General features: G+C 46.3%; 1 protein-coding gene across 3 annotated transcripts in view; it reads left to right on the plus strand.

Annotated features, from left to right (window-relative positions):
- The window catches only part of LOC135525721 (homeobox protein Meis2), a 145,257-nt gene that overhangs the window by 8,398 nt on the left and 120,617 nt on the right, over window positions 1-16,242 (plus strand). For all 3 annotated transcript variants that reach the window (XM_064953519.1, XM_064953518.1, XM_064953520.1), the window contains exon 7: window positions 7,548-7,662. In XM_064953519.1, coding sequence (XP_064809591.1) covers window positions 7,548-7,662 — 115 coding nt within the window. The remainder of the gene's footprint in view (window positions 1-7,547; window positions 7,663-16,242) is intronic.

Consider the following 16,242-nt stretch of genomic DNA (forward strand, 5'->3'; position numbering starts at 1 on the left):
TTGCACACTCTTTCCTGCACCTAGCTGATCTAGGGTGTAATCATTAGTCCCAACAGTTGCAAAACCGTATTGCAACTAAAACGAGAATTTCTATTGGACAAATTCAGGTAGGTCCATCCCGTTTTGTTCCATTTGCTACTGTTTAAGAAACTTTTTGCCCCAGAATCGGTAGAATGAATACACCCCTTATCACCCGCACACACTGTACTTTCATAGCAGCCATACAAACTGCATCATCACATCTACGTGCTTTCCTCCTCTCACATTTTCCCTTCGCTTGTGGACTTCAGTGAACAACACAACAGCTATATTTGACCAGGTGAAAACACCTCCCCATGTAGGGTTGGGTGGTATCCAGATTTCCATGTCATCATTACTGTCCTTCTCTCATACCTGCATATACGGAATTCCAAGCTTAGTACACAAGGGGGCGCCAAAAAAAAAGAAAAAAAAGGCCATTGTGCATGTATTACCAAAATGCTAACAAAATTAGCACAAGTAATAGCTCATTTTAATGGAGGCTGGTAGCTAAATATGCTAATGAGTGAAAACAAAAAAATAAACAAATTGCAAAGACAGGCAAACCAGCTCATAAGGTTATACATATATAGGTAAGAGCTACAGAACGTAATATTTCGGTGAGTTTGGACATTTAAAAGTGAGTGTGAATGAGAGATATTGTGCAAATTCACACATTTCTGACGCATGCTTCTCTGAAGGAAGAACGGTACCTGCTCTGGAGCAGCATGTGTAGGCTACAGGTTGTGTCTGTGTGGAGTCTGGAGTCGCTAGGGCAACGGGCCTGCCTGCTCTTCTCTGAGAAGATGGGGAGGAGCAGAGGGGTAAGAACAGAGAGGAGAAAAAGCAGCAAGGTACTCAAGATAGTGGTAGCTGTACAAATAACTCATCCTAAGGGCTTTGACTTCTCAAACACGGCAGAAAGCTAACACAATATGATGCTACGTCACCTTATTAAGTCAGCCACTTACTTAGATTAACTAGCAAGTTAAACTTAGGGGTTGTGTTAATGAAGAATTTGCGTTTTTCATGCAGGAAAAACATATTAAACGCATAAAAAATATCTTGCTGTGTTTTTTAAATGCAGATTTTAAATGCTTCTTATTGTAATATCTGCTTGGCGTCAGACAAATTTTGTACTCTATTTGCACTTCTCTACTCAGAGATTCCTCTCTGTTTGAGTCAGGTTGTTGAGTAGGCTAAATTAGCTGCATTAGCTAGCTAGCTAAGTAGGTGAAATTGGAAAAAAAATTAAAATAAAATATAGCTATCGCTGTCGCTCTCTGCTGCTTATTTCTTTTGGAAGATATTAATTAGTTAAAAATGGTTTAATTATTGCATTTTTCTCTCTTCGAATCAACTACTCACCTCATGTTATGCACTGCTGGGCTAGCTAGCTGTGGCTTATGCTTTCAGTACTAGATTCATTCTCTGATCCTTTGATTGGATGGACAACATGTCAGTTTTTGCTGCAAGAGCTCTGATAAGTTGGAGGACGCCCTCCAGAAGTTGTCATGAATACTTTTTATTCTATGGAATGGGGTGAGAACCATGAGCCTCCGACGTTTTGTATTGAAGTGAATATACCCAGAGGAGGACAAAAATTGCTGTCCTCCAGCTACACCATGGTGTTACTGTAGACCTTCATTGCAAAACAGTGTTTTTTAATCAGTTATTTGGTGACGTGAATATATTTAGTACAGTTTTAACTAAAAATAATAGATTTTCTAATGTTTCACTATTTTTATTTTTGTGAAATTCCCTTCCTCCTCATGTCACCAGAATAAGACCCTCTATAATTATTGGAAAGGAACATCAACTCAGCACCTTGTACTTTCAACACTCTGTGATGTTCATCACAACTTATTTAATGTGTAGAGTAAAAAAACTGCATCGTTTTCCGAGACCTAAGTGAGAAGAAAACACACCACATCATCGCGTGACTCCACATTTATTCAATATGATGGTTATTATATCATTATGTGCACATAAAGGCGTTTCCATCGCCATTTCTCACATGAACAAATGTTACTGATACAAAAAGATCCGACCATGTCGAATTAACAAAAATTGTCGGTTGGCATTTATAAAATTGTACCGAAACTTCCTGTTTCCGTTGCAGCTGTCGTGATTTTTTTTTATACGGTATGACTTTACTCATATAAAGACTGTGGATGGAAACGTGGTTAAGGTTGTAAATCACATAGCTCTCAATGGTGTGTAATCAAGTTTTTATCTGTGCTTTCTGATGGAATGATTGCACATGTAATGTGCCATTCAGTGCAATGAAGACTTATTTTGCCCTGAAGTAAATTCCCCACTGTACACCCTGCCTGCCAGCCACGCCTATCACTTAAAACACACAATGGTGAATTATTAGATGATTAATTAATGTTTCCTTTTTATTCTTGGAGGATAAGTGTAGGTGTTGTAAAAATGCTCAGTTGTTTACTAGAAGAGCAACTTCACTTTTGAACATCTTTTTTTGGCGTGTCTCTGTAATTATGTGTCAAATTCCACAAAAATGTGAAAGGACTTTACCTGCATATGCGGTGTGGCAAGATGTGTCTTGAAATGTCAGCTGGCTATGATTTATGATGATTTATGTTTCTGGTGTGTCAGCAATATGGGACATGTTCAGTAGAGGAGCCTCCCAGGCCCAGCCGTTGCAGGAAGCAGTACTACAGTATACACTACATCAGTGTAGTCCCCCGCTTCACTCTGCATTATACCTATTTTTCAGTGCCCCTTCCTCTTTTTCAGGCCCTGGGTTCTTGGGAATTTGAATTAAATTCAATGACGGTGCTAAATCAATTGTATTTTAAAGTCCAAGTGATGTACTGAAGAAGAAAAAAAACAGTGAAATTGCTGTGATGGGTAGGACAAGTGTGTGTGTACATGAGAAAAGGAGGACAACAGGAGGAAAGGAGTGAGTTGTTCTCCTATTGCCCTGATGCACTACAAGGCTCTCCCCACATATTGTATCCTGCATTTATATTAATTACAACATGCATTATCAGCTGTGAGTCGCTAACCTCAGCAAATAGAGAAGGCAGCCACGGGAGACCAAGCTTGCCTTGTATCTTATTTTCCATCTAGTCTATCTATTATCTGTCTGTCTGTCTGCCTGCCTGCCTGCCTGTCTGTCTGTCTGTCTGTCTGTCTGTCTGTCTGTCTGTCTGTCTGTCTGTCTGTCTGTCTGTCTGTCTGTCTGTCTGTCTGTCTGTCTGTCTGCCTGCCTGTCTGTCTGCCAGTCTGCCAGTCTGTCTGCCTGTCAGACGGTCTGTGTCTCTCTGTCTGTATCCCTGCCTGCTTGTCTGTCTGTCTGTCTGCCTGGTTGTCTCCATGCCTGTCTGTCTGCCTGTCTCCCTGCCTGTCTGTCTGTCTGCCTGTCTGTCTGCCTGCCTGTCTGTCTGCCTGTCTCCCTGCCTGTCTGTCTGTCTGTCTGACTGTGTGCCTGTCTGTGCTGTGTGTTGTGTTGCGTTTGCTCGTTGCTGCTCTGGTCTCTCCTCCTGGTAACAGTGCTCTTTAACACAATTAGAGAAGAGCATGGAGTGAACCATGTTTGACTCCTAATGATGCCAAGCTACAGAGAGTAGTCACATGACGTGGTGCTACAGGCATTATGATTTGTTGTTGTTGTGATCTTGGTTTTTAGATTCAATGAAGAAAGACCCTTTTGGGTGAAGTATTTTTTTTTAACGTCTTGTTTGAACTTTAATAGACTCACGGGAGTCATGCTATCTGTGTTTGTGAGTGTGTGTCTGCCTGTGTATTGGTAATGCAGGCCTTGGTGTGCGCTCACCTTTCATAGCTTGGAGAGGTTCACTGAATAATTCACAGCAGGGAAAGGAAGGCTATTGCCTTTGTCACCCTGTTGAGTGTGGAAAGTTAATGCAGGTGTTGGTATATTTATTGCCATGTTGTGTGAGAGCTGTTATTGATGAGAGGTGAGCGACATCTACACATAGTGAAGCACTTGTTTTACAAAATTAAAGCATAAGCATTTGTTTGGACCTACATCATTTTCCTTACTGTTGTTTGGTCTTTGCTTATGTTACAGTGACCAACAGGGCCTAGTTTAGTCCAAGGCATAGATCCCTGGCCAAGCTTCCATTTACTGTACGTCTGGCTAGCAAATCACTGCCAAATATCACTCCCATTAGCTAAGCTGTCTCTGAATTGAATTTAGTACTAGAGCCATTAAAAATGACACATTACTGTGCTATGATAGCTAAATTAAGTCATATCGATTCAGCAATTGCATTAAATCCAAGTGGTTCCCTGGCCTAGCTGGCCATCAGATCAGAGGCTGTAGTGTTGTGGAGAGAGCGAGAGATAGAGAGAGTCGGTGAGTTAGTTAGCATACTGTAGAGTACCCTTCTAGGTCAGTCTGGCCGGCAATGGGTGTTTCAGTGATCAGGAAGTGGAACCCGGTCATTTTCTTCCCTTAGAGCAACAAGAGCCCATTTGGAGTCTGTGGAGCCTGGCTCTGGCTAAATACATCATGCGCTGCCTGGGCTCTTGAGGCTGCGTCCCGCCAAGACACATTTTCAGCCTCTTTATAAATGAATCGGCTGCATTTCTGGTGGCTGGGGTTTGGACTTCATGGCCTCCGAGAACAGAGATACTATTTTACTGTCTCAGTCGCTATTCTTTTCTCTCTCTCAGTCTTTCTGTCTCTCTCTCAGTCTCTCTCCCTCTGTCTCAGCCTGCCTCCCTCCCTTTGCCTGCCCTTCCGTTTTTAATGACATTGGCTCAATAGAAGTGTAATAAGATGGCTCACGTTAGTGTTGTTACCCTCTATGTAAAAAATATACAGATAATTGTAAAGGAAGGCTCTTGACCGCATCGAAGCCCACCTCTTTTCCACTCCCTCATTCAGAAGGGCTACAACCCACGTGGGGGCTATTGTTCGGCCTGCCTTGTTCCCCCAACTCCTCTCCTCTTCTGGGTAATTCTCCCAGCTCTTTATATGATTGCCATCCGGAGAACAGCTGACGCTGAGAGGGGTTGTAGTGGAGTGCTGGGGCTGAAGGGCCTGTGTCTGCCTGCTGTTTGCCACTCCGCTCCGAGCTGTTTGAGAACACAGCCTTCCTCCCCAAAAACTTACCAGATGAAAGGAGGGCCGCTGAGCTGCTCGTAGGCACAGCCAGAGCCAGAGCAGCAGCGGCAGCACATATGGACCAGCCAGCCAGTCAGCTCACCACTCTGTGCTGCTGTCTCATAGCCTCTCCTCGTGAACTCCTCTTCTGATCTCCTGTCTGTCCTCCCCCAGAACAGCTCACTCAAACTGGGGCAGCCTCACTAGCAGGCAAACATTCAGCAGGATCGCTACTGAGCTTAAAGTGATTAGTAAAAACAGTCTCTTTTGAAATAATTCTGTGGCCTGTACTTTCCCTCCTGCTTTTAATATATGTATGTGTGTTTGAGACAACAACAAAAAATGGAGCTGGGAGAAGTGGACTAAGGTTTGTGGGAAGCCTTGGTGCAGGCCTGTGTTTGTTTGGCTTGGGCTCCTTTCAAGGGGCTGCTTCTCCAAGGCCCCAGACAACGTTGGGCCAACGTCGGCCAACATTTTGTCATTGTTTTAAAAGGTGACAAGTTAAGTTGGGATAGACTAGACTTTGTTTGTGTGTGTGTGCGTTACGGTGTATGTGTGCGATGTCTGTGTGAATGTAAATGTATGTGTGTGTATGAGACTCATGTGTCTATCTGTACTGTGTGTATAGGGGTGACGTGCTCAGTCTGTCCCTCTGTGGTGTGAATGGCAGAGGAAATTCCACTTGTAGTCTGCCTTCGTGTGGCACTGATAAAGCATTTCCTGTACTGTGCTGTAGGACGCCAGTTCCCCGGTCCGGACCAGCAGGGACCTGGGAATGACCAGGAGAGAGAGAAGGAGAGAGAACAAGGAGAGAGAGGAAGGAGAGAATGGAAAAAGAGAGATGGAGGAGAGGGAGGGACAGAGGAGAGAGAGGGAGGAGAGAGAAGGAGGAGAGGGAGGGAGGGAGGAGAGAGAGGGAGGAGAGCGAGGGAGGGAGGAGAGAGAAGGAGGAGAGGGAGGGAGGGAGGGAGGAGAGAGAGGGAGGAGAGAGAGGGAGGAGAGGGAGGGAGGGAGGAGAGAGAGGGAGGAGAGGGAGGAGAGAGAGGGAGGAGAGGGAGGGAGGGAGGAGGGAGGGGAGGGGAGAGGGAGGGAGGAGGCGAGGGAGGGAGGAGAGAGAGGGAGGGAGGAGAGCGAGGGAGGGAGGAGAGAGAGGGAGGAGAGAGAGGGAGGGAGGGAGGAGAGAGAGAGGGGAGGAGAGAGAGGGAGGAGAGGGAGGGAGGGAGGAGAGAGAGGGAGGAGAGGGAGGGAGGGAGGAGAGGGAGGGAGAGAGATGGAGGAGAGGGAGGGAGGGAGGAGAGAGAGGGAGGAGAGAGAGGGAGGAGAGAGATGGAGGAGAGGGAGGGGAGGGAGAGGGAGGGAGGGAGGAGAGAGAGGGAGGAGAGAGAGGGAGGAGAGAGATGGAGGAGAGGGAGTGAGGGAGGAGAGAGAGGGAGGAGAGAGAGGGAGGAGAGGGAGGGAGGGAGGGAGGAGAGAGGGAGGAGAGAGAGGGAGGAGAGAGAGGGAGGAGAGCGAGGGAGGGAGGGAAAATAGGAGTAGGGAAAGGGAGGAGAAACTGTACTTATGATTTACATTCACACAGACATCGCACAAGTTTTTATTGTGCAAACCATGCCACTATTGGAGCCAGTTGTCTCTGTAGGAGTGCTCTGAGCTTTCTCTGAATGTATGTGTATCTGTGGGTGTGTGTGTTTCTCTGTGTGTTTGTATGTGTGTGTGTGTGTGTGTGTGTGTGTGTGTGTGTGTGTGTGTGTGTGTGTGTGTGCATTGTTTGACAGATTAGAGGGAGAATCACTGTCATATCTTATTTTCATTTCTGACAGTGCTAATGATGAATAGCTCTTGTGGTGTATTTAGACTTCTTTCCTCGATATTTCTCACTTGACACGGAAGTCTCAATTGGTTACGGTATAAACTAAGTCCACGGGCCCGGCCATATGTGTTTAGACAATTCCTCAGCGAGCGCCCTGCCTGCACCGTTCAAAATCAGACACCACATTAACTGTCTTCTCTGTGTTGTGTGCTCTTATGTATTAGTGAAACTGTGTAATTGCAGAGTTTAGATATTAGTGCTAGCTGGTTTAGTGCATGTGGCTTTTGTCTTTCTGCTTTTGTTTGTAGCAGCGTTGTTGATTCTGTGCTTGGGGGGATGAGTAGATGTCTTTGCTTTCCTAAGGAATGCAAGCAGTCACAGAGATCCTCACTGCACTGTAGACTCTTACAGATGTCACTCTGACGTTTCCAACATACTCATGTGGTCTCCCACTTTCTTTCCCCCTCTCCCCCTCTTCCCCTCTCCCCCTCTCCCCCTCTTCCCCTCTCCCCCCTCTCCTCCTCCTTCCTGCTCTCCTCTCCTGGTTTGCGGTTTGGATGGGGAATGCGGACGGATGGATCCCTCTCTCCCTCTCTTTTGTAAAACTCCAAACAGAACCCAGCTTCCTGGAGAGACCACGATGACGCCACCTCCACACACTCGGCCGGCACACCAGGGCCCTCCAGCGGGGGCCACGCTTCACAGAGCGGCGACAACAGCAGCGAGCAAGGTGAGCCAGCGTACACACATGCACACAGGTATGCACGCATGCACACAGGTATGCACACACACAGACACACACACACACACACACACACACACACACACACACACACGCACACGCACACGTACACGCATACACCCGCACACACACACACACACACACACACACACACACACACACACACACACACACACACACACACACACACACACACACACACACACACACACACACACACACACACACACACACACACACACACACACACACAGCACAGCACAGCACAGCACATTATTAACTGCTGTAAACCGTAGCTATTTAGGGGTGGAGTTGAACAGGGCTCTAAGAAAAGCAGGTGATTAATAGGATGTTTGTGCCAGTTCTCAATAGAATTTAAAACATATTAACATTACTAGCATGACAAGCCTAATTACCACTCAGAAGAACTTCTGTTTTTATCTGGCTCTAGTCTGGATGGACTGCTTGCCAGCCAGCCTGCCACAATGCATTAAAAAGAACAACCTGTACACAATATTATAGTTATAATGCAAGTCATGTCTGTGAGTCTGCATTTTGGATAGTTACAGTGTTCTAACTTTCTAGTATTCACATTTGTTGAAGTATTCAAACGAAGACATCAACACAAGGCATCACACCAAAACAGAACTAACAAACTTGTTTCAATTCATGAATAAGGGATTCAACACTGTTATCTTAATAATGTCTTTGCTAAGACAACAGTGGTGATAGCCACTAGCCTTTCCTTTCTTGTCCTGCCCTTGTTTTCAATGTTCTCTGTTGCAGTCAGAGCTCCTTTTACTGGCGGCAGTGTGTGTGTGTGCGTGTGTGTGTCTGTTTCTGTCTGGGGTTTGCATGGAATTTCCTCACACACACACACTCTTCTCCCTCACACTGTCTGTCTCCACAACAGGCCAGATGCTTGTCATGTCCAATCACGGCTATCCTTTTGCAGATAGGCAATCAAATGTATTGATGGCGTGTGTGTGTGTTCTGTGGTTGTGCTGGTTTAATCATAGAGTGTGTCTGAGTCTGTGGGTCTGTCGGAGTGGCTGTGTTGCTAAACCATTACTGACCACAGAGACACTCCTAGAGTAGACCTTTGTGGTGGGCCCGTGTCAGGACTAGTTGCATCAAAGGCAGCTGACTGGCTGAACGGAAGGGGCTTGGCCTTGACAGTCAGTATCTCCGGTTCTCGAGGTGCACCGCGAATTAGAGAGGATCTGGCCAGTCACTGTGGCCTGTGTCTGGCAAGGTGAACAGTAGCTCTGAGATTCAGTTCACATATTGAACCCCTTTTTAGAAACCAGTGTAGCCACTATACATCTGTCAAAATATTGATTTGTTAAATTCAGGTTTATTGAGTATACTATACCTTCTCATTGTTGGTCATCCCTTCAAAGCCAGTACATGAGTTATAGAGACTAAGTGATGCAGAAAAGAAGGCTGCACAAGGGAGAGAAATAATAGAGAGAGGGAGGAAGTAGAAAGAAATGCACTGCCTATTGATTATCTTACACGCATATGTACAAGTGACCTGTAATCCACAGAGCACTTATCGACTCCTCTCATCATCGGATCCAGTAACAGCTGATCAATATGGGCCAAGACAGTTACCGTACGATGCTGAGCACTGGGCCAAGTAGGACCCAGACCAGACCTGGGCCTCCCTGCCCCAGACCAGACCTGGGCCTCCCTGCCCCAGACCAGACCTGGGCCTCCCTGCCCCAGACCAGACCTGGGGCTCCCTGCCCCAGACCAAAAGGGGATAAATGCTGTACTTACCTCCAGCTCAAACATCCGAGTGAAAAAAAGGAAAAGAAGGAGGAGGGGGATAGAACAAAAGAAAGAGGAGAGAGAAAAAGAGATGCCAAAACGAGGAGGTGTAGAGAGAAAGGAGTAGAAAAAACAGAGTAGGGAAAATGAGGAGAGAAAATCAAGACAGAGAGAAAAAAAGAGTACGAATGAGAAAAAAGAAGAGAGAAAGGAGCGAGAGAGAGGAGGCAGCTGATTTAATGGTCTAATGAGGCCGTCCTCCAGCCAGTTGTTTCGTGTGAGGCGCGCTCTGACCTTTAGCTCCGCTCGGGAGCCGTCTGCCTCATTTTTCACATTCTTGCAATTACGTTTACGCTTGAAGCTCTCCCTGACTCACAACTCTGGTCCTTCCACTCTGACAGAGCCCCCTGTCCTCTCCCCTCCACTCTACTCCTCTCCATGCATGGATAGCCTTCTCATCTCAACCACATTTCCACGTTACAAAAATACACTCCATAGTCTGAACACTTAAGCCCACAGAGAAAGAGCCAAACGTGTGTCTCACCTAATTAATCAGGTATTTAACAGGTTAGCCTCTGTTAAAATGGGTGGAGGTTGAGGTACTGTAGAAAGAAAGAAAGAATGAGGGAAAGGGGATAGAGGGAGAGAAAGAGAGAGAGTCAGGGAGGCAGAAGGAAAGACAAGAGCTGTAAAGGACAGAACAAAAATCCATAAATGAATCATCCTTTTCTGTGAATACTTGTAGTCCTTTCCTGCAGTCAATGACCAAAAGCACCCTCTTTGGCCTTATGGGTGGATTGTTATTAATATTTGTCATAATTTCGTAATTAATAAAGTTTTAAACATTTTTTATGACGAAAATCCAGTGTTTCTATGTCAAACAGTTTTGTTATATTTCAGTCTTCTGTGATGTATATAAGGTGTAATATTGGGATCCAATCCCAAAATGTATTACATTTCAATTCTATATCTGACATGGTACAGGTGTCTGCTTTGTGTAAGCCCATAACAATGTGTGTGAAGTGTATACTTTTGTTTCAACGTAGATTTGTTTAAGACCACCAATAATTACTCTGTGTGGGCCTGATTTAGCCCACTGCAGGTTGTAAGATGTGTGGGCCTGATTTAGCCCACTGCAGGTTGTAAGATGTGTGGGCCTGATTTAGCCCACTACAGGTTGAAAGATGTGTGGGCCTGATTTAGGCCACTGCAGGTTGAAAGATGTGTGGGCCTGATTTAGCCCACTGCAGGTTGAAAGATGTGTGGGCCTGATTTAGCCCACTGCAGGTTGAAAGATGTGTGGGCCTGATTTAGCCCACTACAGGTTGAAAGATGTGTGGGCCTGATTTAGCCCACTACAGGTTGAAAGATGTGTGGGCCTGATTTAGCCCACTACAGGTTGAAAGATGTGTGGGCCTGATTTAGGCCACTGCAGGTTGAAAGATGTGTGGGCCTGATTTAGCCCACTGCAGGTTGAAAGATGTGTGGGCCTGATTTAGCCCACTGCAGGTTGAAAGATGTGTGGGCCTGATTTAGGCCACTGCAGGTTGAAAGATGTGTGGGGCTTAAAAAATCGCTTCATTTCTTTTAAATGAGACGTCTTAAGGCCACATCTTTGGGTCTTATATTTTCTAGTGAGTGTTGAAATGTTCCTGATTTATATAACCTACACAGTGGTCTCTCTCTGACAATGGCTGAGTGGATGCGTTGGCGAGTGTGAATTCTCCTATTGTTTTCCTCCTCATGTTAATCAGTCATCACTTTGACGGTTTATAGTTCCTGTTAGGTAAATTACATTACAGCATACACCTCTCATACCTTTCCCTCCCTTCTGAGATAGTGTGAGTGTAGATACAGGGCTAGAGAAAATGTACAATCTTTGCAACATCATCTCTTGCTTGTATCTCAGCACTGAGCATTATTCTGAACCCCTGCCAGAAAACATTTTAACCAGTGAGAAAATATGTGTATCCCCTCTTAAGGAATAATTTACTGTGAAGCAGTAAAGCAAGGTGAAGCATGCTCATAGCTGTCAGTAGAGATTGCCAGTTAAGGTTTTGACACATTGGAGAGAGGATTTGGGTACAGTACACAGGCCTGCCAACACCCCACCCCCCTTCCTCCTCATCCTCCACCTCATTCACTCACACACTTTTTTCCCACTCTGAAATCCCTTCCAAAAATGAAAATATGAATTATCACCTTCGGGGGAAATTCTGCACTCTTACTTACTGTCTGTGAGCAGAACTCCATGTGTCCTAGCTTGATAAACCACAGTGGTGCATGGGGGAAGTTTCAATGGGCTTCCTTACAGATTGCAGCTCAGTGCTCTCCACTATCAGAGTATCAGTGTTGGCTCGGCTTGTAGCCCTTTTGATTAGCAGCTCTTTTGATTTATTCTGAACTTATCTTGAGACACCAGAAACGTAAACGAAGTAGTAATAAGTCAGACCTGATGTCGGTGGCTGTTTAAAAATAGGAGTTTATTTTAAAGAAGGTGGCCAATATCAGTTTAAAACACCTAAAGTGTGTTTGAGCTGGAATCAGATGAAGCATAATCCACTTCATGTCCATGCCAAACATTGTACAGTCAGATACACTCACAGACTCACTCAACTACAGTAAATCCTCACTACTGATACAACTTCAAGGTAGGGAAGCTCCCTCCCTCCCTCCCTCCCTCCCTCCCTCCCTCCCTCCCTCCCTCCTCCCTCCCTCCCTCCCTCCCTCCCTCCCTCCCTCCCTCCCTTTCTTCAGTAAGCTCCTATAATTAGTAGATATGCATGAAAACCAAACCATGTTGACATCTTGAGTGGTGAGCAAAAGGCCTCTCCATACCATTCCCCCCGTTTTACTACCAAAAGGCCTCTCCATACCATTCCCCTGTTTTACTACCAAAAGGCCTCTCCATACCATTCCCCCTGTTTTACTACCAAAAGGCCTCTCCATACCATTCCCCTGTTTTACTACCAAAAGGCCTCTCCATACCATTCCCCCTGTTTTACTACCAAAAGGCCTCTCCATACCATTCCCCCGTTTTACTACCAAAAGGCCTCTCCATACCATTCCCCCTGTTTTACTACCAAAATGCCTCTCCATACCATTCCCCCGTTTTACTACCAAAAGGCCTCTCCATACCATTCCCCCTGTTTTACTACCAAAAGGCCTCTCCATACCATTCCCCTGTTTTACTACCAAAAGGCCTCTCCATACCATTCCCCCTGTTTTACTACCAAAAGGCCTCTCCATACCATTCCCCCGTTTTACTACCAAAAGGCCTCTCCATACCATTCCCCCTGTTTTACTACCAAAAGGCCTCTCCATACCATTCCCCTGTTTTACTACCAAAAGGCCTCTCCATACCATTCCCCTGTTTTACTACCAAAAGGCCTCTCCATACCATTCCCCTGTTTTACTACCAAAAGGCCTCTCCATACCATTCCCCCGTTTTACTACCAAAAGGCCTCTCCATACCATTCCCCTGTTTTACTACCAAAAGGCCTCTCCATACCATTCCCCCCGTTTTACTACCAAAAGGCCTCTCCATACCATTCCCCCCGTTTTACTACCAAAAGGCCTCTCCATACCATTCCCCTGTTTTACTACCAAAAGGCCTCTCCATACCATTCCCCCTGTTTTACTACCAAATGGCCTCTCCATACCATTCCCCCCGTTTTACTACCAAAAGGCCTCTCCATACCATTCCCCTGTTTTACTACCAAAAGGCCTCTCCATACCATTCCCCCTGTTTTACTACCAAAAGGCCTCTCCATACCATTCCCCTGTTTTACTACCAAAAGGCCTCTCCATACCATTCCCCTGTTTTACTACCAAAAGGCCTCTCCATACCATTCCCCCTGTTTTATTACCAAAAGGCCTCTCCATACCATTCCCCCTGTTTTACTACCAAAAGGCCTCTCCATACCATTCCCCTGTTTTACTACCAAAAGGCCTCTCCATACCATTCCCCCTGTTTTACTACCAAAAGGCCTCTCCATACCATTCCCCCTGTTTTACTACCAAAAGGCCTCTCCATACCATTCCCCTGTTTTATTACCAAAATGCCTCTCCATACCATTCCCCCTGTTTTACTACCAAAAGGCCTCTCCATACCATTCCCCTGTTTTACTACCAAAAGGCCTCTCCATACCATTCCCCCTGTTTTACTACCAAAAGGCCTCTCCATACCATTCCCCCTGTTTTATTACCAAAATCCCCAGCAAAAAAAAAGAGAAAACGTTTTGTACATTTTCTCAGCAATTGAACAATCCTCCATGTTCTGCAGCTACACAGACTCCCTTGAGAGGTGCAGAGAGAGAAAGATAGATGTTGAGGGAGAGGGGTTGACATAGAGAGAGAGAGAGAGAGAGGTTGAGCGAGAGAGAGAGAGGTTGAGCGAGAGAGGTTGAGGGAGAGCGAGAGAGGTTGAGGGAGAGAGAGATTGAGGGAGAGAGAGATGGAGAGAGAGAGTTTGAGGGAGAGAGAGCGAGTTTGAGGGAGAGAGAGAGAGGTTGAGGGAAAGAGAGAGATTGAGGGAGGGAGAGAGAGAGAGAGTGGTGGGGCTTGTTGGGAGTGTGCTACAGTAGCCCTGGTGGCGGTGTGGTGTGTGTGTTTTCAGTGTGTGCAGCTCGCCCATCCCTGTCCAGGGGCCCCTCTAGGCAGGGCCATTGTGGTTGAGCTCACCAGAGGGGGGTCATTCCTTGTGGGGACACGGCTCCCTGGTCAAACCCAGAAATCTGGCAGTTTCCAGACCTTTGGCTTCTTTTTCTCTTTTTTCAAGGCACTGGTACAGCTTTACTGTGTGCTCAAATGAAGTCCCCCCCAAAATAAGGGAAGTAAATGGAAACCACAACAGAAAGGAAGCCAGGGACTCAGCTAAAACACAAGATGGAAGCCTTGTTGCATTTTTGTGTCTGCTGTTCCTGCCCTGTGTGTATGTGCTAGTTGGCTGTCTCTGGGTGCCTGTTAGAGTTTAATTTAGACTAGTAATTAAAGCTGAATACTGGCCCATAAACAACAGATAAACAGTAAAGCAGAACCGGGCCCTGCTGTTTTATGGCCGTCACTCCCAGCTGTTAGAGGACTGATAACTTTTACACAGTGCCCCTACCTCACCACAACACAACACCACAGCAGCAAGGGTGGAAACAGGCTAGAATTTCCTCCTTCTTTCAAAACAATACAGAGAGCAGAGAGAGAGATGCTCAAGAAGGACGGCGCAAGAGAGAGAGAGAGAGAGAGATAGAGAGAGATAGAGAGAGAGAGAGAGAAATATAGAGAGAGAGAGAGATAGAGAGAGAGAGAGAGAGAGAGAGAGAGGGAGAGAGAGAAAGAGAGAGAGAAAGAGAGAGAGAGAGAGAGAGAGAGAGAGAGAGAGAGAGAGGATGAAGTGAGGGCAGCCAAGGTGAGGATAGCAGCAGCCAGGATGAAAGGTTTAGGAAGAGGAGCCTGCCCTCAGTAGATTGCTTACAAAACCACTTAAATGGCAACAATGATCGCATTAACAATAAATTAAGAGCTATCGTGATGTGCCTGGTGTGCCTTCCGCCTGTGGCTTTCACTGGCATTTGGGCCGTCGGTCACTGTGCCCACAGATCTTATTGACACCCGAGCCAAAGCAGGAGAATGGATAAACACAGAGCTTTCCTACACAGGCCTGGCCTACCCGTAGCATGACTTTCCAACATGCATAACGTTTCTACATGAAGAGTTCTCCAAGGGAGAACTGTCTACATATGGGTTGTAACCTGTGTCACTACATGTCCAGGCCATGCTAGTCAGGTGCCTGTGGCGTTGTTGTGAAAACAGTATCAGTGTCTCTGGGTTTGTTCAGAAGGGGCAGGGCTATTGTTGAAAGCTGAGAATAGTTGCTCTGGAGGGGGAAGAAAACACAGAACAGAGGGGATACTTTCATGATTCCATTAGCATAAGAGTGGCTAAATTATTCATGCAGAGTGCTTAATCTATGGGGCCAGTATAGTTAATGCACATAGTTTTAACATGGATCTCTCCCGCTCCCTCTGCTCCCTACACTCCGCACTGAGACCAGATTCTTGCTGGATTCAGCATTTACAGGCAGTCACAGGCATTCACAGGGCCTCACTCTCAGACGCACGTTGGTGTACACACACACACACACACACACACACACACACACACACACACACACACACACACACACACACACACACACACACACACACACACACACACACACACACACACACACACACACACACACACACACACACACACACACACACACACACATGCTCCAAGCTGTTTCAAGGGGCTCAGCTCTCAGGCTCATCCCCCTCTCTTTTAGTCTTTCTCTCTCTATCTCTCTCTCTCTTTCCATCTCCCTCCCTCACTAACTGCAGACTATCTGGCCCTCTTCCAAATGGTGATTAAACAGAATGATCAGCTCCCCCTTCTCTTTCTCTCAGCCCCCCCTCTCTGTTCTCTCTCTCTTAACATGCTGGAATCTGTGAGAAAAAAATCACACATCAAAAGAATAGAAAGAAAAGAAGCGTTAATGCTCTCCAGTAAGTCTACCAGAGGATCTCCAGTAATTCAACCAGAGGATTTCACCCACTCCCTCCTTTCCTGCCTTCCCCAAGCTTTCCCCTCCACTCTGCACCCCAACCACAGTCCTCTCCTCCTCTCCACTCCCCTCCTCTCCTCTTCTCCTCTCTACTCTTCTCTTCCCTTCTCTTTGGTTCTCAGATGTTCCTCAGGCTGTCCCTCCCTCCCCCTCTCTCTGTCTCTCTGCCTGTCTCTCTCTCTCCCTCT

The sequence above is a fragment of the Oncorhynchus masou genome, chromosome 32 (assembly GCF_036934945.1).
Source record: "Oncorhynchus masou masou isolate Uvic2021 chromosome 32, UVic_Omas_1.1, whole genome shotgun sequence".
Taxonomy (NCBI): Eukaryota; Metazoa; Chordata; class Actinopteri; order Salmoniformes; family Salmonidae; genus Oncorhynchus; species Oncorhynchus masou.